The following is a 24,708-nucleotide window of genomic DNA, read 5'->3' on the forward strand; positions in this document are numbered from 1 at the left end:
TGGAGTCTCACTCTGTCACCCAGGCTGGAGTACAATGGCGCGGTCTCAGCTCACTGCAACCTCTGCCTTCTGGGTTCAAGCGATTCTCCTGCCTCAGCCTCCCGAGTAGTGGGATTACAGGCGCCTGCCACCACACCTGGCTAATTATTGTATTTTTAGAAGAGACGAGGTTTCACCATATTGGCCAGGCTGGTCTCAAACTGCTGACCTCGTGATCTGCCCTCCTCGGCCTCCCAGAGTGCAGAGATTATAGGTGTGAGCCACTGTGCCTGACCAGGAGCTCCATTCTTAACAGAAAACAAAACTGGAAGTTAGTTAGGTCAGTGCTGAAGCTTAGGATGCAGGAAAACTTATGTCTGATGTTTCATTAATTACATTTTGTCTCATGTTCTTTGTTTATTCCCATATAACAGGATAGTAATATTCTCTTTTGAGAGCCTGGCATTACATTAAGCATTATCTCATTTATACCTGATAACAATTATGCATAATAGGTTCTATTATTGTTATCAGTTTACAAATGAGGAAACTAAAGCTTTGAGAGGTTAACTAACTTACCTCAGGTAAGAGGTAGACCTGGTATTTGAACTTGACTATCTGATTCTTTCCTTACTTTATGGTTATTGTTGCAAAAGTGGGGATTCTGTGTGACTTTAATAGTAAGATCAGAATCATAATTTGTAGGTTTCTTATGCAGCGTAATGGTACAGATTAGAACCATACAAAAGTGGACTAAAGAAATAGGAAGGAATGAACAAACCTCTGTTTACTTTGACTTCAGCTGTCATGCTGCAGTCACCTGCTCTTCTTGTGGAAGCCTGATGTAATTCCTGCCTTCCCTGGATGTGACATGCTTCCTCCCATTTCCTTTCACTCCTGTGTAACATCTTTGTAATCTGGAATGACCAAGATTAGATACTTCGTTCTTCATAAAGCCTTCCTGCATCCTAGAACTCTCCCAACACTATTAGTATCCTCTTGTGGCAGTTACCTATTTGATTTTACAGTTGACCCTTGAACAACACTGGTTTGAACTGTGCAAGTCCATTTATCCTGGATTTTTTTTTCAATAAATATATTCTAAAATTATTTGAAGATTTGTGACAATTTGAAAAAGCTTTCAGACAAACCATATAGCCTAGAAGTACCAAAGAAAGAAAAAGGTATATCATGAATACATAAAATATAGAGAGATACTAGTCTATTTCATCATTTGCTATTATAAAATATACACAAATCTATTATAAAAGTTAACATTTATCAAAACTTACACAGAGACCATACATGGTGCCATTCAAAGCAGAGAGAAATGTACACAAACAGTAAAGACACAGCATGAAATCATAACCACATTAAGCTTCACTGTAATACATACTGTACTACTGTATAGTTTCAGAGCCACCTACTGTTGCTATTGGAGTGAGCTCAAGTGTTGCGAGTATCTGCTTAAAACACCGTGCGATGCCAATCACCGCTGTGTGATCAGTTCTCTCTCCAGTAAATTGTGTATGGCAGTAAAAAGTCATCGCTTATGGTTCTGGCGTAGTTTTCATCATGTTTAGTGCAAACCATAAACCTTGAATAACACCATGGAATCCATACAAAGTGCTACTAGTAATGCTGGAGGTCCTCCCAAGAAACAGAGAAAAGTCATGACGTTATGAGAAAAAGTTGAATTACTTGATAATGTGTGGTAGCTTGAGGTCTGCAGATATAGTTTCCTGTCATTTCAAGATAAATGAATCCCGTGTAAGGACCATTGTAAAAGAAAATAAAATGAAATTCATGAAGCACTTGCTGCAACTACACCAGCAGGTGTGAAAATCTTGCACTTTTTGTGAAACACCTTTCATTTCATATTGAAGATGCAGCTTTTATGTGCGTGGAGGATTGCTATAAGAAAGGCATTCCCATAGACTCGAATATGACTGTCTATGGGAAAAGTGAAGTTGTTATATGGCAACTTGAAGAAAAAGGAAGGTGGAGGGATATAAAGCTGGATAATGTATTGCCAACCAAGGATGGTTTGATAATTTTAGAAAGAGATTTGGCTTTAAAATGTGAAGACAAAATGTGAAGGGGAAGCTGCTTCTGCCAACCGAGAAGCAGCAGATGAGTTCCAAGACACTGTTAAGAAAATCATTGAAGAGAAAGGATATCTGCTGAACAGGTTTTAAATGCAAACACAAGTGCCTTATTCTGGGGGAAAAAAAGCCACAGGGAACATTTCTTAGTAAGGAAAAGAAGCAAGCACGAGGAGTTAAGACAGTGAGGAATAGGCTAACTCTGTCTGTTGTTCTGTGCAAAGGCAGTCAGGTTTATGATCTGCACTTATCTGTGAAGCTGCTCATCTCCTCGCCTTGAAGGAAAATGATACGCACCGGCTGCCAGTCTTCTGGTTGTACAACAAGAAGGCCTGGACCGTGAGAACCCTTTTTATGGATTGATTCCATTGATGCTTGGTCCCTAAAGTCTGGAAGTACCTTGCCAGTAAGAGACTGTCTTCTGAAGTTCTTTTGATATGGACAGTGCCCGAGCCACCCAGAACACATGTTTAACATTGAAGGCATCGAAGTGGCCTGCTTCTCCCCAAACCCAACAAGTCTAATTCAGCCTCTAGCTCAGGGTATTGTAAGGACCTTTCAGGCTCATTATCCACAGTGCTATACGGAAAGGATCATCGACACCATGGAAGAGAAAAAGTCTGAAAAGATTACAGCACTGAAGATGTCTTGTTGTCATATAAAAAGCTGTGAAAGCTATCAAGCCCAAAATTTTTGCTGGAGAAAACTTTGTCTGGATGTTGTGCATGACTTCATAGGATTTATGAAAGAGGCAACCAAGGAAATCGTGAAAGAGATTGTGGATTTGACATGAAAGGTGGAGTGGGGGGTAAAGGGTTTTAAGGTACGGATCTTAGAGGAATCCAAGAGTGAATAGACACTTCACCCAAGGAATTAACAGAAAATGACTTGATGCAGATAAATGCTTCCGAATCAGTGCCAGAGGATGAGGAAGAAGACATAGAAGAAGCAATGCCAGAAAACAGGCTCACATCAGAGTGTGGCAGAAGGATTCCGATTACTCAAGACTGATGTTGACTTATTTTATGACATAGACCCTTCTGTGATACTGGCAGTAAAACTAACACAAACAGTGGAAAAAGGATTGAACTCATATAGAAACATTTTTAGAGAAATGAAAAAGCAAAAGCAGAGAAAAATTACAAAGTATATTCATAAAGTTATACCGAGTGTGCCGCCTCTCCTACCTCCCCTTCCACCTCCTTCACCTCTCCTGTCTCTGCAACCCCTGAGACAGCAAGACCAGTCTCTCCTCTTCCTCCTTCTCCTCAGTCTGCTCAACATGAAGAGGAGGAGGAAGACTATTACGATGATCCACTTCCACTTGATGAATAGTAAACATATTTTCTCTTGTGATTTCCTTCATAACATTAGCTTTATTGCAAGACTACAGTATTTAATATATATAATGTACGAAACGTGTAATCGACTGTATTTTCAGCATGGGTTTCAGTCAACAGTATGTTATTAGTGTTTACTTTTTTGGGGGCATCAAAAGTTATGTGTGGATTTTTGTATGTGCAGGAGGTCGGCACCCCTAACGCTCATGTTATTCAGTCATCACCTGTACTTTGAAATTGTCATTGTGTACTAGGCTCAATTTTTGTCTACTAGATTACATGCATCTTTAAAAAATGACTTATTGAGGTATACTTGACGTAATAAATTTCTAATATTCAAAGTATTCAATTTTATGAGTTTTGACATACATATCCACCTGTGAAACCATTACCACAGCCATGGTGTTGAACGCTTCTTTCACCTCCCGGAGTTTCCTTATGGTCTTTGCCATTTACCCTCCCTCTACCCCTTTCCCAGTGTAATCGCATGATCTGCTTTCTGTCGCTGTAGGCTCGTTTGCATGTCCTAAAATTTTGTATTAATGGAATTATACATTATTATGCATTATTTTTGGTCTTGCTTTTTAAACTCAGCATAATTATTTTTAGATTCATCCTTGTTATTTCATATGTTATTGACTCTTTTTGTGTATATGTGGAATAGAATTCCATTGTATGGACAAACCCACTTTTGTTAATTCATTTGCCTGTTGATGGAGATTTAATTGTTTCTAGGTTTTGATTATAGTAAATAAAGCTGCTATTAAACTTTGTATGTAAGTCTTTGTATAGACATATGTTTTTATTTAACTTGACTTAATACACAGGAGTGAGTTGTCTGAATCAGTGAGTATATGTTTAACTTTTCCAGAAACTACCAAACCGTTCCAAAGTATGTGTATCATTTTATATTGCCACCACAGTGTGACAATTCTCCTTGTTCCATATCCTGACTGGCACTTGCTATTATCTGTCTTTTCACTTTGGCCATCTAAATTGGTATATTGGTGGCAGCTCATTGTATTTCTTTAACAATAATGATGTTGAACAATTTTTCCTATGCTTAGTGGACATGTTGACTGTTTTTTTTTTTTTTTTTTTTTTACTTGGTTTGTTTTTTGTCTTATAATTGTGTTGTAAGTATTCTTTATATATTTGTAGATACAACTCCCTTGTCCAATATATGTATTGTGGGCCAGAATTGGTGGCTTATGCCTGTAATCCTAGTACTTTGGGAGGCCAAGGTGGGTGGATCACTTGAGCCCAGGAGTTCGAGACCAGCCTGGGCAACATAGCAAAAACGTGTCTCTACAAAAAAATATAAAAATTAGCTGGGCGGCCGGGTGCCGTGGCTCATGCCTGTAATCCTAGCACTTCAGGAGGCCAAGGCGGGCAGATCACGAGGTCAGGAGATAGAGACCAACCTGGCCAACCTGGTGAAAACCCATCTCTAGTAAAAATACAAAAATTAGCTGGGTGTGGTGGCGTGTTCCTGTAATCCCAGCTACTCAGGGGGCTGAGGGAGGAGAATTGCTTGAACCCGGGAGGCAGAGGTTGCAGTGAGCGGAGATTGTGCCATTGCACTCTAGCCTGGCAACAGAGCGAGACTCCGTCTCAAAGAAAACAAAACAAAACAAATTAGCTGGGCATGGTGGCATGCATCTGTGGTCCCAGCTAGTTGGGAGACTGAGACAGGAGGATCCCTGAGCCTGGGAGGTTGAAGCTTCAGTGAGCCAAGATTGCACCACTGCACTCTGACCTAGGCGATAGAGTGAGACCCTGTCTCAAAAAAAATATATATATATAGTAATAATAATATATTTAATGTGAATATTTTCTCTCAGGCTATAGTTTGCCATTTTATTTTCTTAATTGCCTCTTTTGAGGAGCAGACTTTAAGTTTGATGATGTACAGTTTGTCAATATTTTTATAGTTCATGGTTTTTGTGTACTAAGAATCTGTTGCCTACCTTAAGGTAACAGATTTTTCCTCCATAGTTTCTATTATAGTTATTAAAATAGTTTTAGGTTTGTGATTCATTTGGAGTTAATTTTTTGTCTGTGTTGTTAGGTGTTAGGGTTGAGGTTATTTATTTATTTATTTTTTTGAGATGGTGTCTAGCTCTTTCGCTGAGGCTGGAGTGCAGTGGTGTGATCTCGGCTCACTGCAACCTCCACCTCCCAGGTTCAAGTGATTCTCCTGCCTCAGCCTCCCAAGTAGCTGGGATTACAGGCACCTGCTACCATGCCCAGCTAATTTTTGTATTTTTAGTAGAGATGGGGTTTCACTGTGTTGGCCAAGCTGGTCTTGAACTCCTTACCTCATGATCTGCTTGCCTTGGCCTCCCAAAGTGCTGGGATTACAAGTGTGAGCCACCGTGCCTGGCTTTTTTTTTTTTTTTTTTTTTGGTCCACATGGTTAGCTGGTTGTTCTAGTACCATTTATTGAAACGACATTTATTAGGTTGGTGTAAACATAATTGCTGTTTTTGCATTGCTGAAATTTGCTGTTTGATATTGGAATACATTCTTAAATAGATGTGGTTATGTTATACATCATTTTAATGTACATTTCTTGCTTTGTTTCTTTTTTGCTAATGACTTACTACTTGCTGTTTATTTTATATTTAGAGTATGGAAATGATGTTAGACAAAAAGCAAATGTGAGCAATTTTCTTATTTGAGTTCAAAATGGTACGAAAAGAGCAGAGACAACTTCGCATGTCAGCAACGCATTTGGCCCAGGAACTGCTAATGAACATACAGTGCAGTGATGGTTCAAGAAGTTTTGCGAAGGAGATGAGAACCTTGAAGATGAGGAGCTTAGTGGCCAGCCTTCGGAAGTTGATAGCAACCAATTGAGAGCAGTTGTCGAAGCTGATCCTTTTATAACTACATAAGAAGTTGCTGAAGAACTTAGTGTCAGCCATTCTATGGTCATTTGGCATTTGAAGCAAATTGGAAAGATGAAAAAGCTCCACAAGTGGGTGCCTCATGAGCTGACTGAAAATTTTAAAAATCGTCATTTTGAAGTGTAGTCTTTTCCTGTTCTACACAACAATGAACCATTTTTTGGATTGTGACGTGTGAGGAAAAGTGGATTTTTATATGACAGCCAGCGATGATCAGCTCAATGACTAGACCAAGAAGAAGCCCCAAAGCACTTCCCAAAGTCATACTTGCACCAAAAGAAGGTCATGGTCACTGTTGGGTGGTCTGTTGTTGGTCTGATCCACTACAGCTTTCTGAATCCTAGTGAAACCATTACATCTGAGAAGTATGCTCAGCAAATCTATGAGATACACCCAAAACTGCAATGCCTGTAGCTGGTGTTGGTCAATGGAAAGGGCCCATGTTTTCTCCATGACAGCACCCAACTGCACGTTCCACAACCAATGCTTAAAATTTGAACAAGTTGGGCTATGAAGTTTTGCCTCATCCGGCATATTCACCTGACCTCTTACCAGCTGACCACCACTTCAAGCATCTCAACAACTTTTTGCAGGGAAAATGCTTCCACAACCAGCAGGATGCAAAAAATGCTCTCCAAGAGTCCGCCAAATCCCAAAGCATGGATTTTTACGCTACAGGAATAAACAAACTTATTTCTTATTGAGAAAAAGGAGCTGATGTAATGGTTCCTGTTTTGATTGATAAAAATGTGTTTCAGCCTAGTTTTGATGATTTAAAATTCATGGCCCCAAACCACAATTACTTTTGCACCACCCTAATACAGCCTGTTGACTTGACTTGGCAATACCAAGCTTCTTAAGTTTATATTTACTGTTTTATTGATACCACAAGTTCAGAAATTTTTTGTTGTTAATAGAAGTCAAGGAAATAAGTAATCTTGAATGGTTTCTGCTAGGTCATAGAACAATGATGATAAATTTCCCCACATTATCAGAATTCCATTTTTCACTGATTCATTGTTCTTCAATTTGATATCATTTTACTTTTAGGTGTTACACATAATATTGCATTACTTCGAGAGGTGATAATCAACTCACGCTTTGTAAAAGGAGACATCAGCACCAAATTTCTCTCTGACGTGTATCCTGATGGCTTCAAAGGTTTGTATGCAGTAAAAATATTTTAGTGTTTTAAAGTTGTTATTTTTATACTTTATTGTAATACATAATTTCGTTCTATTTTGAAATTAAGGCCTTTTGGCTTATATTATACTTAATTAGCATTTTTAGAACATGCAAGACTGTTTACATTCATGATTTTGAGTATTTATGGGTGACTCATGAGTGTGATAATCTGCAGTCTTGTGGAGGGCAGAATTCAACCATATGGAATGTTCTATGAGTCCAGTGTTTTGAAGCCAAACATGTAGATAGATGATTAGCCTACCTTTTTGGTTTCTGAAAATCAAATCAGATTTGTATTTTCTACTGAGGTGAGTATATAAGGACCTCTTCTAAAGTGATTGTTAAAAGATATGTTTATGAAAATAGCACAGAATATTTCAGAAAACCAGATTCTAGTCCTGTTAATGAAAATCTAGGAAGATGATGATTTTATTCTGAAAAATGAAGTTTTGAATAAAGTAATGAGTGGAATGTGAAATTAACACTGCAAAGTTCTCAGCGAGCATTTCCAGGTAGTAGAAAAATTGCTCATCAAGTGAGAGATAGAGAAAACCCTTTAGTGAGCATTCAAAATATAGTTAATATAAGATATCAAAAGATAAACAAGATTTAGATGAGACTTAATAGAAATGTTATTCAGGTGAAAGCCTCTACATACATTTTTAATGAGCTAGTGATGTATGAAGGTTAGATAGTCTGTCCCACATTTCAAGTGTTCTTTATATCCATTAAAGTGTTTTAATGTAAAATGACTCACATTCATGTTAGGAGCTATATATAGATTCAGGTCAAGTTGATGTCGTTGAGTTGTTGAATGCATTTATAAAGCAGTTTTCCACTCAGAATTTATAATACAGAGTTTTCATAAGACTCAACAGAGATAACTGATTTGAATATTCTTTTAAAACTGTAGTGTTATAGAGTTTTATTAAGGCAGATGAAGAATGGCTCTGATTTGGGATCTTAAAACAAAAACTAATGATTTATTAGGTTGTTTTTCCTAAACTTTTGAATTTTTAAAAATACAAAATAAAATACAACCAGGAAAGTAGTTTTATACTTTTGTGATTATTCTTTTAGTATTTGTTGGTTTAATGAGGCTAAGAACCCCTTAGGTCATTGCTTTTCATTTTATCCCTAGCACAAAACGTAATAGATACTAAGTATTTGTTGAATTAATAAAAAAAAGAAATCTTACCCATAGTATTGATGAGAAAGGATTACTTTGGATTTTTTTTTTTTTTTTTTGAGATGAAGTTTTGCTCTTTTGCCCAGGCTGGAGTGCGGTGGCACGATCTTGGCTTACTGCAACTCCGCCTTCCGGTTTCAAGTGATTCTCCTGCCGTAGCCTCCCGAGTAGTTGGGATTACAGGCGTGTGTCACCACACCCGGCTAATTTTTGTATTTTTAGTAGAGACGGGGTTTCACCATGTTGGCCAGGCTTGAACTGGATCTCCTGACCTTGTGATCTGCTGGACTCGGCCTCTCAAAGTGCTGGGATTACAAGCATGACCACCGTACCTGGCTGCTACTTTGGATGTTTTTAATCATTTATACATGTATACAGATAACCAGTTCTTTCTATTTTGATACTAACATTTAGTTTCTTGCCCTTCCTAAAATTTTAATTAAAAGTTGTAGTACGTTTTGAAGTGGACTTAGGACTTGCATGTTTTCATGTCTGCCTGGCTAATTCAGTGATAGTGATAAGACAGGAAACAGTGGGCAGAAGGAGAAAGCAGGGAAAAACTATAGAGAACCTTTAGAACAAACGTATGCGTGTATGGGTATTTATATAGATACACATATACACATTTATATATAAGTCTCTATATATGTATGTATGGCAAAGTATTGCAGAGAAGAAGAAAATGGGGCATTTAAATTTTCTAATCAGAGTTGGTTACTATGTGCTGGACTGTTAGCAATAATAGAGAATATCCCAAATCCTCTAGACAAGGGATCCCCTTCAAACTCAGAAATATACTTAAACCTAAGTATTGCAGTTTTCTGTGATGCATATAATATATTACATTTCTTTTTTGGTAAGGAATTAACAGCTTGGACACCATAATTTTGTTTTTTATGCTTAGACCAGATAGGAACACAATTTAAAAAATTGTCATACATTGCTTTTAGCAATAATTTAGTTGAAGCCTTCATTTTACATGTGAGGAAACTAGAGCTCTGAGATACCCGTAAAGCTAAATGACCAATAAGATAATAATGCCACGAATTGAACCTAGGCTTATTCAACTCCTATTTGAGTAGTCTTTGAGTTATGCTGAGATTCAAATTCATAAATCACTAATGTTTTCAATCAGGGTTTGCTACTTGTTATATTGCCTCTAAATATTTTAGAAACACACTCCTATATTTGCCATTCTTAATGTCTCCCTCTTATTTTATTTTCTCGTTATTTTCATGTCATTTGTTCTTTGAATGGTTACTGTCTCTCATTCTTCTTCAGATTGCTGTATTTCTCATTCTCCATTTTCCCCCCAGATCAGGTCTTAGATATATTAAACTGTATCGTCTTTGACTGTTTGATATATGTGCCCTAGAGACCGCAGGAAGTGGTAACTACAGTTAATCCAGGATCCTCTCCATATGTTTGGGGCCAGGTCATTTTGCCCCTTTGGGGTTCCCCATCTGCTTCCCATCTGTCCAGCTGTCCTAGGCACTATTATAGGCAAGCACCTATTTTTATGACTGCATTAACATTTTCTATTGTATATGTTTATTATCCCACATTTATGTGGATGTAAACTAAGACAGTTTTACTAGAGATTCTTAGAGTTAAACTTTGAAACGATTGCTTCTAAAATTAAAAAATAAGATACATGAGAAATTATTCTTGTCATTTCTTTAGATGTGAATGTTGAAAAGCTGTTTCCCTTGATTCTGAAAAATAAATGGAATATGAGGAAGAAGGTATTTTAAGAACTATAATTTCATTTGGCCTATAATGAACATTTTGGGTTTATTTCTCTGATACTTTCCTATACTTCAACCTCGAGCCTCATCAAAAGAAATTGTCAGATTTATCTCTTTCTTTTAAGAAGTTACAGATCTTCTGGTAAAAATTTCATTCAACACAGAAAGTATATAATTACTTATACTTCTGTTTTTTTCTGTTGAATTTAGTCAAGTATGTCTATACTTTTAAAAATACTACTATGATATTTGGACTGAATTCAATCATTAATTCAACAAATAATTGGTGTAGGCTGTAGAAGAAAATCAAAGATGGGTATATTTTACCTGCTCTTAATGAGCTGACATCATGAGAGAAATAGTCATGTAAAGTACCAACTGTACTACAGGACAGGATAAAGTAAGTGCCTGGTAAAGATGTAAGCAAAGTATCTTGATAGAAGAGCAAAAACAAAAACAAAAACAAAAAACGAAAACAAAACGAAACAAAACAAAAAACACCCAAAACCCAGTTCCATTTGAGGGAATCAAGAATGACTTTAAGGATGAGGTAGCATTTAGACTATTGGAATACCTCTCCATGGACTCTCCATGGGAGCTGGGCTGCACTTGTGAGAGCCATGTGTGCACATCTTCATAAGCCAATCCCCTTTGAAGTTGGTGGTTTGAAATCAGCCATGAAGAATGTATTTACTATAAGGAAATTGGTTGTACCCTGTGGCTTTTCTCCTTCCCACACACCTCAGTTGTTTGTTAAGCATTTACCAGCAAACCACTGCCTGACTCTTTGGCCTGCATATTGAGCAGAGTCCCTGGTATAAAAAGGAAAAGGATTACTCATCTAGGGAGGAAGACCTAGAAGACTCACTAAGGACAGGTGGTGCTCAGTTTTAGAGCTGCTGTTGTAGGAGGCAGATGACTGTGCTTACTGAAAAATAGGAAGAACACTTAAAAATACTGAATTAGAGGAGAAAGACATAATGAACTAAAAATCTGTGATTTTTCTAAATAAAACAATTCAGCAGTCAATGTGGAAGGTAGGATGGTCACTACTAAGATCCAAATTAGTGACTCAAAGGAATAAATAGAAGTATCTCAAAATACGTAGCAAAAAGGTAAAGAGAATGAAATCATGTGGAAAATGATAAAGATATGGAGGGAAGATCGAGAAGATTTTACACATAAATGCATACTAGGAGTTCCATGAAAAGAAAAATGGGAATGAAGGATATTTTTAAAGAAATAATAGAGAGTGTTTTCTCACTGTTCTTAAGAAAGTGTTAGGTACTCTTGGAAAGAGTCACTGAGATTCAGACAGGATTAATTTAAAAATTAACTCCACTAGGCATATAAAAAAATACTTTTTTAAAGCTTCCAGAAGAAAAGAAAGAAGATGCAAGGAATGTACAGTGAGATTATGTTCATACTCTATAAACTGGAAGTTAGAAATCTTAGAATAGTGTCTGCTACATAGGAAGGAATTTGACTCAAGAGTACTATACCCAGCTAAGATATCATCATCAATATAAACAAAGTTGTTTTCAGTTAAATAAGGATTCAGAACTATTTTACCATAGATATTCCTTTTGAGGAAATTGCTAAAGAAAATACTTTAACCAGTTTTGAGGTAAGATGATAGCTTAAAAATATACACATTTTTTTGCCCTATCCCCAAATCTACTGACTTGAGTTTTTTAAAGACACAAGCCCACTAGGAAAAAGAAAGGAAATAGCATTTGGTAAAATGAAAAGCTGAAAGATGATTCTTAACTGACTTAGTAACCTAAGAAAGTTGAATCCTAAGCTGACAATGGAGAAACTGAGAAGTAGCTCATTACCACTGCAGAACCCTTCAGAAGTCTCAATAATTATTAGCTCCAGGTACCCTAGGAAATTCCTAAAGAAGCACTACTGGCCTAAAATCTCTGTAAAGTTTTCTCCATATCACTTCCTTCACTCTTCAGAGTAAGGCGACTCTCTCTCCTTCATCCTGGTTAAAGCTTTCAGATTCTTCTCTGCAGAGGATAAAAACAAGGGGGCACCAGGCACAGGAGGACAAAGAATTGAGGGAACATGGACATACTAAATGTGACACTCCCTGTCCCAGCCTTCATTCCTCAGTTGATTCCCAGGATACTGGCAGACACACAGGTATGCACAGACATGAGAGTAGAAGATCCTTGAAAAATCTAACCCCCAGTGAGATTACCTAAAGATTCCCCAACAGAATAGTCCAGCCACATTACCCTACAGACAAAGCTGCCAATGGTCAACAAGCCATAGCCCACAAAGAGAGAACGGGCCTGGCTCAGAATCAGGACCTCTATCCGCATTATTTAATACAACACTATGGCCGGGCGCGGTGGCTCATGCCTGTAATCCCAGCACTTTGGGAGGCCGAGTGGGGCGGATCACCTGAGGTCGGGAATTCGAGACCAGCCTGACTAACCTGGAGGAACCCCGTCTCTACTAAAAATACAAAATTAGCCGGGCGTGGTGGCATGTGCATGTAATCCCAGCTATTCGGGAGGTTGAGGCAGGAGAATCGCTTGAACCCAGGAGGTAAAGGTTGTGGTGAGCCAAGATCGTGCCACTGCACTCCAGCCTGGGCAACAAGAGCAAAACTCTGTCTCAAAAAACAAAAACAAACAAACACACAGAAAAACCAGAAAACACTACATTTAATGGGAACCAATGCATAGCTGTTAAAATAAATGGTAGACCTAAAACCACTTGGGAAATATGCAGGTCAGGCTTCTTGAAAACTGCATCATGCCAGTGAGGGTGGCCAGTAGCATCAGGGTCATAGTGGCATGTCACAAAGCTTGTGGGTGCTGCTACATGGTTTTGAACTCCAGTAATTAGTGGCTTAATGAACAAGGAGAGGAGATAATAAACATATAGGGGTTGGGACTTTTACTTGAAATTATCTCCCCAGAAGTTTAAGAAGGTAATAGTTGTGAGGAGGAAGTTTTTCTCCTTTCAGTCACAAATACTTATAGAGCCTGTTGGATCAAAGGTTGTGCTCTAGGCTCTGGGAATACAGAGGTAAAATTGTCAAAAAGCCTAAGGCTTTTAAAACCAAGAGCTGCAGCTTTTTCCAGACATGTCCTCACTGAAGAGCCCACTGTGCCCAGCCTCGTTGACAGCGCAGTAGAGGCTCTAAGCTTGAATGCTGTGAACGTTCCAAGCTGGGTTTAAGAAAGCCTTAGAACTCCATCTAGACCTGTAACAAGTACAAGTGACTTGGTCCTCTGAAGAGTGCTCGAGGCTGCATGTGTCCCGCATGTGAGGCTGGAGTGCTCAGTCCTTCTGCCTCCTCAACACCTGTATTCCACATGCACCCAGCAGCATCCTCTCAGTCTTCTCCGTCAGATTTGGGGGAGAGGGGAACCAAGTGTTGGATTACAGCACTCTTGGTTTACTTTCACACTCGCCGAAAGGGGTGGGAAGAATTGGAGAGCTTTTTAAATACGTACTGTGCCCCCAAGTTTCAGGTGCGTAGGATTCATCAGTGAACAGAAAAAGGAGCTGCCCTCATGGGACTTACATGAGGTTAACAGGCAGCAGGTTAACAGGCAGCATGCATTCCCAGCTCCCCTCATGGCAGCCAGGCAGGGTTTACAGATTAGAAGCTACTCAGAAAAGGGAATGAGGTACATTCGCCTTAGCTTACTAGCCCAGAATGCAGTGTCGGTGTGTCTGACTCAACACCAAACTGGTCCACCGCCCCCAGAGGGCAAACAGGGGAGACCATTCAAAAGGAGCTAAAGGTCAGAGCCAGGGAAGACACGCCTTACTTAGTATCAGGCTGCAGGGGAGCTTGCAGAGATCGAGGCCACTCTGGCCTGTGATCAGGAGTAGCATTATGCTAGAATCGTTATAAGAATAGGTCAGTTATGATCAGACTTCTTATACAGAGCCTGTTGGAACCGAGTACCCCCCTTTTGAAGTGGAATAGCAATAAAATGCTTGAAGTTGACGTGCATCATATCAGTTTGTGTGGGAGATGTTATGAATGATGGTCCATTTTATTTGGGAGACCGCTCTTGATATTGCTTGGATCCGGGCACTAACAGTTGGTTAGACTAGATGAAATACTGATTGAGCATCTTGCAGTGAATGGGTTCCCCTAATGCACTGCCTCCTCCCTTGCTGATGGTATATACTGTGCATATGTGTCTAAAGAACTGACTTGTAAAGGACTTTGATTGTGAACCACCATGAGAAATACATTTTACATCCGGCCATAGTATACACGCATATAAACACACACAACATTGTCATGTAAAATACTGTGTTTAAAGTGCTCTGATAATTTGTCTTGCTGTACATGACACATTAAGCTGGCTTCATGAACTACTAAACAGTTTCTTTACACAGTTCGATCAATATCAGTCCAGAACAGTTGTATTCAAAGTGAAATCTGCTGACTGGTAGCATCAGCATCACCCTGGAACTTGTTAGAAATGCAGATTATTACCTCTTGCCCGCATACCTTTTACCAGTCAGTCCGCTGGTGAAGCACACGCAGCACCTTTAGTCCAGGTGATTCTGACGTTTGGTGAAGTTTGAGAAGCACTGGTTCTTTTTACACTCCAGAGAGCTTTTGTGATTATATGTATTGATATTTGCCACATTATAAATTAAAACTGAGGAACTTGAAAATATTTACTCATTTGTTCTGAAAGTAATAGTAATAAATCTATTATGTGTTGACATGAGAGCAGTGATGTCATCACACAGTATGTGTCCCTTGGATCTGGGAACCTCTGCAGTATACTCTTGAGAAAACTAGAGTTAAAAAAGCAAATACGTTTTAGTAGTTGTATGAAAATCGTTTGACCTTGGAAGGACTCCTGGGGACTCCCAGTTGTTGGCAGGTCACGCTATGAGAACTGTTCTTCTCAACTATGTGTTTTGACAAGACTGAGACCAAATTTTTGTAATACTTCTCATATAGAGTAATTATGTAATCATATGGGATGTTTTCATCACTGCTTAGGTGTCTGGGGAGAATGAGGAACTTTCCAATGCCCGTAAGAGTATGGTTTATTAGGCCATCGTGAGGATCTAGGATTGAATTCCCAGAACCAGGTGGTAGATCCCATATTTGTATTACGTTTTATGTAATGTCTAGGTTTGTCTCAAAGAGGGTGGCTTACCTGTGCTCTCCTTGCCCTTCAGGGAGCAGATAGATTACTTCCCTGTGGAAAATTGTGCTGTAGATATTGAAAGCATTTGTATCTTAATTTTGAATGTTTTTAGTCTTATTTGTATTTTGAGTGATTTTTAGACATAATGCTTAAATTACTTCATTTCTTCCAAATAAGTTTAGGCAACTAGTTTTTTTTCTTTTTTTGAATCGTACATTTGTTTGTTGGTATCTGTGGGTGATTGGTTCTAGGACCCTTTCAGATACAGAAATCCACAGAAGCTCAAGTCCCTGGTGTTGTATTTACATATAACCTAACACATATCTTCCCTGTACTTTAAATCATCTCTAGATTACTTATAATGCTTATACAATGTAAATGCTACACAAATCATTGTTATACTGCATTGCTTTGGGAAAAATGACAAGAAAAAAAAGCCTGTACATGTTCAATACAGACAACAATACATTTTTTTTTCCTCAAATATGTTCAACCTGCAGTTATTTGAATCCATGGAGGGTTGACTGTAAAAGTAGCACCTTATGGCTGACGAGCCAGCATTCAAGTTGCTCATACTGTCCTATTTAATACTCTACTATCTGTATGTAGTACTGTGGTAAATAAATAGTTTTAGATTTGTGATGAGGTTACAGAGCTGTTAAGGGACGTTTTAACCTATAGACCCTGGAGTATTAGAATCCTACCTTAACTCACAACCTTCTTGAAGAATTATGCAAATTCTTCAATCAGTCACTCACCCCAGGCCTTCGCGGCCTGCCGACTATTCCAGGTCCAGCTGTGTAGTGGTAGGAAGATAGTATGAGTGAGAGGAGGAGAGAGATTGGTTGGTTGATTGGGATTCATGCAGAGAGGCAGAAGAATCACGGCGTGATATTCTTTGGATCTTCGCACTAGAAAGCATTGCCTTGTCTGTGTCCTTGACCAGCCGCTCTCCTTTTCTCCAGGGACTGGGGCTTCTTGCACGCTATCCTCACTTTCCTCGGCAGGGAAGCTGGGCTGGGAAGGTACAGAGAGAAGCAGATGTGAGGAGCTTTTGCTTTTCCTGGAGATCTCTGTGTGGATTTTTTTTTTTAATTGTTTTTGTTCTGTGCATCTGTTTAATATCTTCTTTCCCAAATTAAACTTCTTTCCCAATATAAACTTCCCGTGGGCAGGATTTTGTTGTCTTATTTGAATGGTATTGTTCCCTCAACGTCCACACACCCCAGTGCCTAGTACAATCCGAGCTGCATAATAGATGCCCTATAAAATACTTGTTTGAATGACTAGTAATTCTATAGGAGAGAAGCACAGGTGTTAACATATATGATTGATTGATTGATTGGTTGATTGATTTCCCTCAGGGCACATGCTAACCAAGAGCGAGAAGAACCAGTTATTGGCAATAGCATCGTCATTGTTTGTGGCTTTCCAGTTAAGAGCACAACATTTTCAAGAAAATTCAAGGTATGGTAATCATTTAAAACAGAATAAATGAGCAGAACTATATTGATAATCCAGTCTACATAGGAAATAACTAATAAAAGATGTGGCTGATCTCAGTTCTAGAGATCTTATGGGTCTTTGGAGAAGTATAATAAAGTCACACTGTATAGATATGATATTGCTTACATTTTGTTTAAACAAGTTTTTTAAGTTCAGAAAGGATAAAAGGATCTTGGCCCTTTTAATTTGGACCTAAAAAGGTATTCTGAAATCCGATGGGAAATCCGTTCGAGTAGTTTGTGTTTATGATTTCTGTTTTATTTATGTATCTTGAAAAACGTTTGGAGAAGTATATTAAAAGTAGGAATGAATCTCGGCAGTTAAAAAAATATATATCAGAAACTAGTGAAGACACAAGAAGGAATTAACACCAGGTTGAGTTAGTCATTTGTGAGGCGCACGTGTGCCTTTTAGCTTCCTAGTGACCCAGGTAAAAGGGGAACATGCTTTATATCCGGATAAATAGAAAGAAAACCTCAATGTCATTGGTGCTTCTAGAGAGAGGATTATTTATTATGAATGTGTGTTTACTTGCTGGAGCAATCCCTTTAAAGGAATCATGCTGTTGATAAATTGTTACTTCAATTTCTTTTCCTTTTTACTTTTTCACAAGAGGAAGAACAAAGATTAAAAAAAAGAAAAAAAAAAGATGGAAGGTGACCAACTAGCTTTGAAAAGCACAAATCAGAAACTGAAATTACCCCTGAAGAATTAGGCAGAGGAGAAACTAAATTGGATTTAGGCTGTATCTTAGTGGCTAATGCGGTTTTAATCCAAAATTCTCAGTGTAGTTGGTACTCTTCACTTACTCTCTTTACCTAGAAAGAGTAGGAAGCTTACAGTGCATCTTTGTAAAAGTTATGATTTGGTAGCTACCAGGGAGAGATGAGGGGATATAGAATATCAGTAAACGACTGAATGACTGGATGGAGGAGGAAAATCGTCAATAGAACCATGAATATGCTTGTACATCTGTTTAATATCTTCTTTCCCAAATTAAACTTCTTTCCCAATATAAACTTCCCGCGAGCAGGATTTTGTTGTCTTATTTGAATGGTCTTGCTCCCCCTGTGTCCGCACACCCCAGTGCTTGTTGTTTGGTTGTTTTTTCTCCCTATAGTTGTGCTGTCTAGTATGGGAGGCACTAACCATGTATGGCAATTAAGGTTAAAGTGAATGGAAGAACCCTTTTCAAAGTCACCTGAAATGTGGCTACATTTCAGCTGTTCGATAGCCACACGTGCTTAGCAGCAACTGCTCAACTCAGAGAGCCTTTCCACCGTGGCAGAGAGCCTTTCCACCATCAAGTTCTGTTGGACAGCGTTTGTCTGGATGGATGTGTGTGTAGGAGAGAATGTTGCTTTTGTTTTAAAACCTGAATTTCGTATTTCTTATTATTCTTTTGATAAATGCAGTATTCATATCCTAACTACCTTCAGATGTTATTTGGACCTTGATTATTTCAGAAGTTCTGAGTGTAGCTAAATATGACTGGTTTGATTTTTAAGAAATGTATGCAAGTTATTTTCAGAGAGTGCTGCCTTACTGTGTGGGAGAATCTGAAAAGGGCTTAAAAAGATGGAGAGTAAAAATTACCTGTCATCCCATAATTATTCAATAATTACTTTTAATGTTTTGGTAGAATCCCTTCAAAGTATAAATATATGTATATATGTGTGTGTATATATGTATTTTTATATACATACATGTAGCATTTATACTTTGCATAATTAGAGTCATCCTGGGAATATGGTTTGAATTACTTGTGCAAGATAAACAGCAGTATATTAAACACCCGTGCACTCATTATCTAGCTTCAACAACCGTGAAAAATCTACCTTCCTTGTTTCATCTTTACCTCTACCCACTCCACACTTTCCCCATTTGTTAATTTTTTAAGGTAAAATGTACAAACACACATACACACTTCTTACCTGTACAGTTTTTGTTTTTGTTTTTTGAAACAGAGTCTTGCTCTGTTGCCCAGGCTGGAGTGCAGTGGTGCGATCTCGGCTCACTGCAGCCTTCATCTCCTGGGTTCAAGCGATTCTCTTGCCTCAGCCTCCCGAGTAGTTGGGACTACAGGCATACACCACCACATCTGGCTAATTTTTTTTTGTATTTTTAGTAGAGATGGGGTTTTACCATGTTGGCCAGGCTGGTCTTGAACTCCTGACCTCAGGTGGTCCACCCACCTGGGCCTCCCAAAGTGCTGGGATTATAGGCATGAGCCACTGCACCCAGCCTTACCTGTACAGTTTTAACAAAGGGATACTTGTGTGTAACTCAGACGACTCTATCTTCTATCTTTACATCGTCTCTTCCAGTGCACTCCCTGCCTCCTTTTGCTTGTGGTGCTACCTGCAGTGCAATTTCTTCAAATTGTTTTCTACTAGAAAGTTTGGTAAACTATTTTTTTTCTTTTCTTTTCTTCTTCTTTTTTTTTTTTTTTTTTTTTTTTTTTTTTTAGAGAGATGAAGTCTTGCTTTTGTTGCCTAGGCTGAAGTGCAGTGGCACAGTCATAACTCACTGCAGCCTTGAATTCCTGGGCTACAGTGATCCTCCTGCCTCAGTGTCACATGCCACCATGCCTGGCTGATTTCTGTGTTTTTTGTAAAGATGAGGTTTCACCATGTTGTCTGGGCTAGTCTCGAACTCCTGGGCTCATGTGATCCAGTTTGCCAGCCTTGGCCTCCCAAAGTGCTGGGATTACAGACCTGAGCTAGGCGAAACTTCGTCTCTACTATAAGTACAAAAATTAGCCAGGCATGGTGGCAGGCGCCTGTAATCCCAGCTACTAGGGAGGCTGAGGCAGGAGAATTGCTTGAACCCAGGAGACGGAGGTTGCAGTGAGCCAAGAACGTGCCACTGCACTCCAGCCTGGGCGACAAAAGCGTGACTCCGTCTCAAACAAACAAACAAAAATAAGCTAAACAATCTAATAAAAAACGGGCAGTAGGTTTGACATAGACTTTTTATAAGAGAAGATAAATGAATGACATGTAAGTTCATGATAAAATGCTCAGCGTCATCAGTCAGTGGAGAAACAAAATCACATATCTATATCACTACACACCCACTAGAATAATATGCATCAAGTAACGAATGGATAAATAAAAAGTGGCATATCCATACCATGAGCTTATTCAGCAGTAACAAAGAATAAACAGCTGCATTCACTAATGTGTGTAAATCTCAGAAATAACATGTGAAGAGACAGAAACTAGATAAAGAAGACTATGTAATGTATGACTTCATTTATTTGAAATTTCTAGGAAAGGCAAAAAGTATAAAGAACAAAAGAAAGATCAGTGGTGGTCTGGGTATGGGAGCAAGATTGACTGCACATGAGTTTTATTGTTCTAAAACTGGATTGTGGTGATGGATGTACAACTATATAAATGTATTACAGTCTCACTTGATCTTAGCCAAAAGGCCGAGAAGTGTACAATTAAAATGTATAGATGTTTTTGGCCAGGTGCAGTGGCTCACGCCTGTAGTCCCAACTTTGGGAGGTCAAGGCGGGCTGATCACACGAGACCAGGAGTTCGAGACCAACCTGGCCAACATGGCGAAACCCTGTCTGTACTGAAAATACAAAAATTAGCCAGGCGTGGTGGTGCATGCCTGTAGTCCCAGCTACTCGGGAGGCTGAGGCAAGAGAATTGCTTGAGCCTGGGAGGCATAGGTTGCAGTGAGCTGAGATCACGCCACTGCACTCCAGCCCAGGTAACAGAGTGAGACCCTGTCTCGAAGTAATAAAATAAAAAGTAAAATGTATAGATGTTATACATGTAAATTATATGTTAATGCAACTTAAAAAAACTGCAAATGTAGATACCAACAAAGGGCTTGAAAGAGGTGGGGAGTATTATGAGAAGTTAAGATGATGGAAGATACATGTAAAAATAAATTGTATTTGAAACTTGAGTAGAAACAAATATTAAAGAGTCAGGTTACTGACGTGGAAGACTTGGTGGATGGTGGTAATAACAAAAGTGCAAGAGCAGCTTTGAAAGGAAAATATGAGAAGTTCCATTTAGGGAGTTGAGTTTGAGATCCTTGACAACCATAATTGTAGCTTCTAAGGACTTAGCAATATGATACATCCCTATCCCTTTGACTGTTTCTTCTTTAATAATAATATATATGCCCCTTTGAGCCCATTAGGAAATGGCTTCGGGCATGCTTTTGTACTCATTAATTCAATGATTTTTTTCGTAATAATCAAATGCACACAGTTTTAGACTTCAACTGTATTCCTTAAAGTGTACTCCACAGAGCACTAGTTTGAGGGAGGTATTAAAATGCATTACTTAAGAAAATGTTTCTGTGTTTAAATAAACATGGAAAATCCCTTGTTAAGTTGGAAACCTCTTAGAGACTGTCATACAGGCACACCTCATTTCATTGTCCTTTGCTTTATTGCACTTCTCAGATATTGCATTTTTTACAGATTGAAGGTTTATGGCAACCCTGCATTAAGCAAGTCTTTTTGTGCTGTTTTTCCAACAGCATGTATTCACTGTCTCTTTGTCACATTTTGGTAATTCTCATAACATTTCAGACTTCGTCATTATCATCATATCTGTTTTGGTGATCTGGGATTAGTGATCTTTGATGTTCCAATTGTAATTGTTTTGGGGTGCCACAAACCATGCACATGTAAGATGGTGAACTTAATTGACAAATGTGTGTGTTCTGATTCACTGACCCAGCCATTCCCAGTGTCTCTCACTCTCCTTGGGTCTCCCTATTCCCTGAGATACAGTAATATTGAAGTTAGGCTAATTAATAACAAAGCAGTGGCCTTTTAAGTGTTCAAGTGAAAGAAATAAGTAGCACATCTTTCACTTTAAATCGAAAAGTAGAAATGATTAAGCTTAGTGAAGAAGGCATGTTGAAAGCTGAGGCAGGCTAGGCCTCTTGTGCCAAATGGTTAGCAAAGTTACGAATGCAAAGGAAACGTTCTTGAAGGAAATTAAAAGTGCTATTCCAGTGAACACATAAATGATAAGAAAGTGAAACAGCCTTATTGCTGATATGGGGAAAGTTTTATAGGTCTGGACAGAAGATCAAATCAGCCACAAAATTAACTTAAGTGAAAGCCTAATCTAGAGCAAGGCCCTAACTCTCTTCAATTCTGTGAAGGCTGAGAGAGGTGAGGAAGCTGCAGAAGAAAAGCTTAAAGCTGTCAGAGCTTGATTCATGAAATTTAAGGAAAGAAGCTGTCTCCATAACATAAAAGTGGAGGGGAAGCTGCAAGTGCTGATGTAGAAGCTGCAGTAATTTATCTAGAAGATCTCACTAGGATCATTGATGAAGGTGGCTACACTAAACAGCAGATTTTTCAACATAGATAAGACAGCCTTCTATTGAAAGAAGATGCCATCTAGGACTTTCATAGCTAGAGAGGAAAAGTCAATTCCTGGCTTAGAGCTTCAAAGGACTGATGGTAGGGGCTAATGCAACTGATGACTTGAAGTAGAAGCCAGTGCACATTTACCATTCCATAATCCCTAGGGTCTTAAATATTTATACTAAATCTGCTCTCCTTGTGCTCTAGAAATGGAATAACAAAGCCTGGATAACAAAATGTACGCTTACAGCATTATTTACTGATTATTTTGACCCCACTGTTGAGACCTACTCTCAAAACAAAAAATATTTTTTTCAAATGATTGCTGCTCATTGACAGTGCACCTGGTCACCCAAGAGCTCTGATGGAGAGGCACAAGGAGATTAATGTTGTTTTCATGCCTGCTAACACAGCGTTCATTCTGTAGCTCATGGATCAGGGAGTCATTTTGATTTTCAAGTCTTATTTAAGAAATACATTTCACAAGGCGATAGCTGCCGTAAATAGTGATTCCTTTGATGGATCTGGACAAAGCAAATTGAAAACTTTCTGGGAAGAATTCACCATTCTAGATCCCCTTAAGAACACTTGTGCTTCAGTGGGCAAAATAAAAGATCAACATTAACAGGAGTTTGGAAGAACTGGCTTTGAGGTGTTCAAGAGGTCATTGAAGGAAATACCTACAGATGGGGTGGAAGTAGCAAGAAAACTAGAAGTAGAATCTGAAGATGTGGCTGACTTGCTGCAATCTCATGGTAGAACTTGAATGGATGAGAGTTGCTTCTAATGGATGAGCGAAGAAATTTTGCTTAAAAAGCAAAGTTTTTAAGATGGACTCTACTTCTGGTGAAGATGCTGTGAACATTGTTGAAAAGGATTTTAGAATATTACATTAACTTAGTTGCTGAAGCAGCTTAGAGGATTGACTCTAATTTTGAAAGAAGTTCTACTGTGGGAAAAATGGTATCAACAGCATAACATGCTACAGGGAAACCTTTCATGAGAGGAAGAATCAATTGGTTTGGCAAACTTTATTGTTGTCTTATTTTAAGAAACTGCTGCAGCCTCCCCAGCCTTCAGCATCCATCAGCCTGATCAGTCAGCACCACCCTCTACCAGCAAAAAGATTATGACTCATTAAAGGCTTAGAGGATGGTTAGCATTTTTTAGTAATAAAGTCCTTTTTTTTTTTTTTTTTTGAGACAGAGTGTCGCTCTGTCGCCCAGGCTGGAGTGCAGTGGCGTGATCTCAGCTCACTGCAACCTCCACCTCCCGGGTTCAAGCAATTCTCCTGCCTCAGCCTCCCAAGTAGCTGGGACTACAGGCACGTGCCACCACACCTGGCTAACTTTTTGTATTTTTAGTAGAGACGGGGTTTCACCATGTTAGCCAGGATGGTCTCGATCTCCTGACCTTGTGATCTGCCTGCCTTGACCATCCAAACTGCTGGGTTTACAAGTGTGAGCCACCATGCCCAGCCTACAGTACTTTTTAATTAAAGTTTGTACATTGGTTTTAAGAGCTATTGCCTGCTTCATAGACTACAATACAGTGTAAACATAACTTTTATACACATTGGAAAACTAACAAAATTATGTGACTTGCTTTATTGAAATATTTGCTTCATTGCAGTGGAACTGATCTCACAGTGTCTCCAAGGTATTCCTATATACTAAAATGCATTCTTAAACTCTTTAAGAGCAGGATATAGTTGGACTGTTACCTAAACTCTTTTTTTCTTGTGAAAACCTTTTTCCTAAAAGCTCTTTGAAAAATTAATATTCCAATGAATGGTTTTGGGAAACACAGAATACTTTATATTATGATTTATAGTGTTTTAGATAGTTCAAACACTAACATTCCTTAGAGATTGTTGAAATATTTAGGGCAATTGCTTTATAAAGTAGAGGTTAAGAAGCAATCTTACTTTATAGTCTTCTGCTAATTTCTAGCTAAAATTGTAAATGTGATAATTGCTACATTAAAAAATTTAAGTATCTTATTTTTGAACTCATTATCTTTTATAAATTAGAAACAAAATATGTATTTATGAACTGTAGACTGCAAGTTCACTTATCCAGATAATTGCACATTTATTTCCTATACAGCAGAAATTGTTCATTTTTGGTGAGTTTATTTTCTGTTGAAAAAAAGGTACTATCACTTACATAGTATTATCAGTTTATTGTAAAATTGCTACAACCTATAACAGCGGAGAGCTGTAACATT

The 24,708-nt window shown here is 38.5% G+C and overlaps 1 protein-coding gene across 3 annotated transcripts in view; it reads left to right on the plus strand.

Annotated features, from left to right (window-relative positions):
* The window catches only part of PCCA (propionyl-CoA carboxylase subunit alpha), a 438,112-nt gene that overhangs the window by 225,042 nt on the left and 188,362 nt on the right, over positions 1-24,708 (plus strand). For all 3 annotated transcript variants that reach the window (XM_050765975.1, XM_050765974.1, XM_050765976.1), the window contains 2 exons: positions 7,387-7,497; positions 16,979-17,081. In XM_050765975.1, the coding sequence (XP_050621932.1) occupies positions 7,387-7,497; positions 16,979-17,081 (214 nt within the window). The remainder of the gene's footprint in view (positions 1-7,386; positions 7,498-16,978; positions 17,082-24,708) is intronic.

Source organism: Macaca thibetana, chromosome 17 (genome assembly GCF_024542745.1).
Source record: "Macaca thibetana thibetana isolate TM-01 chromosome 17, ASM2454274v1, whole genome shotgun sequence".
NCBI lineage: Eukaryota > Metazoa > Chordata > Mammalia > Primates > Cercopithecidae > Macaca > Macaca thibetana.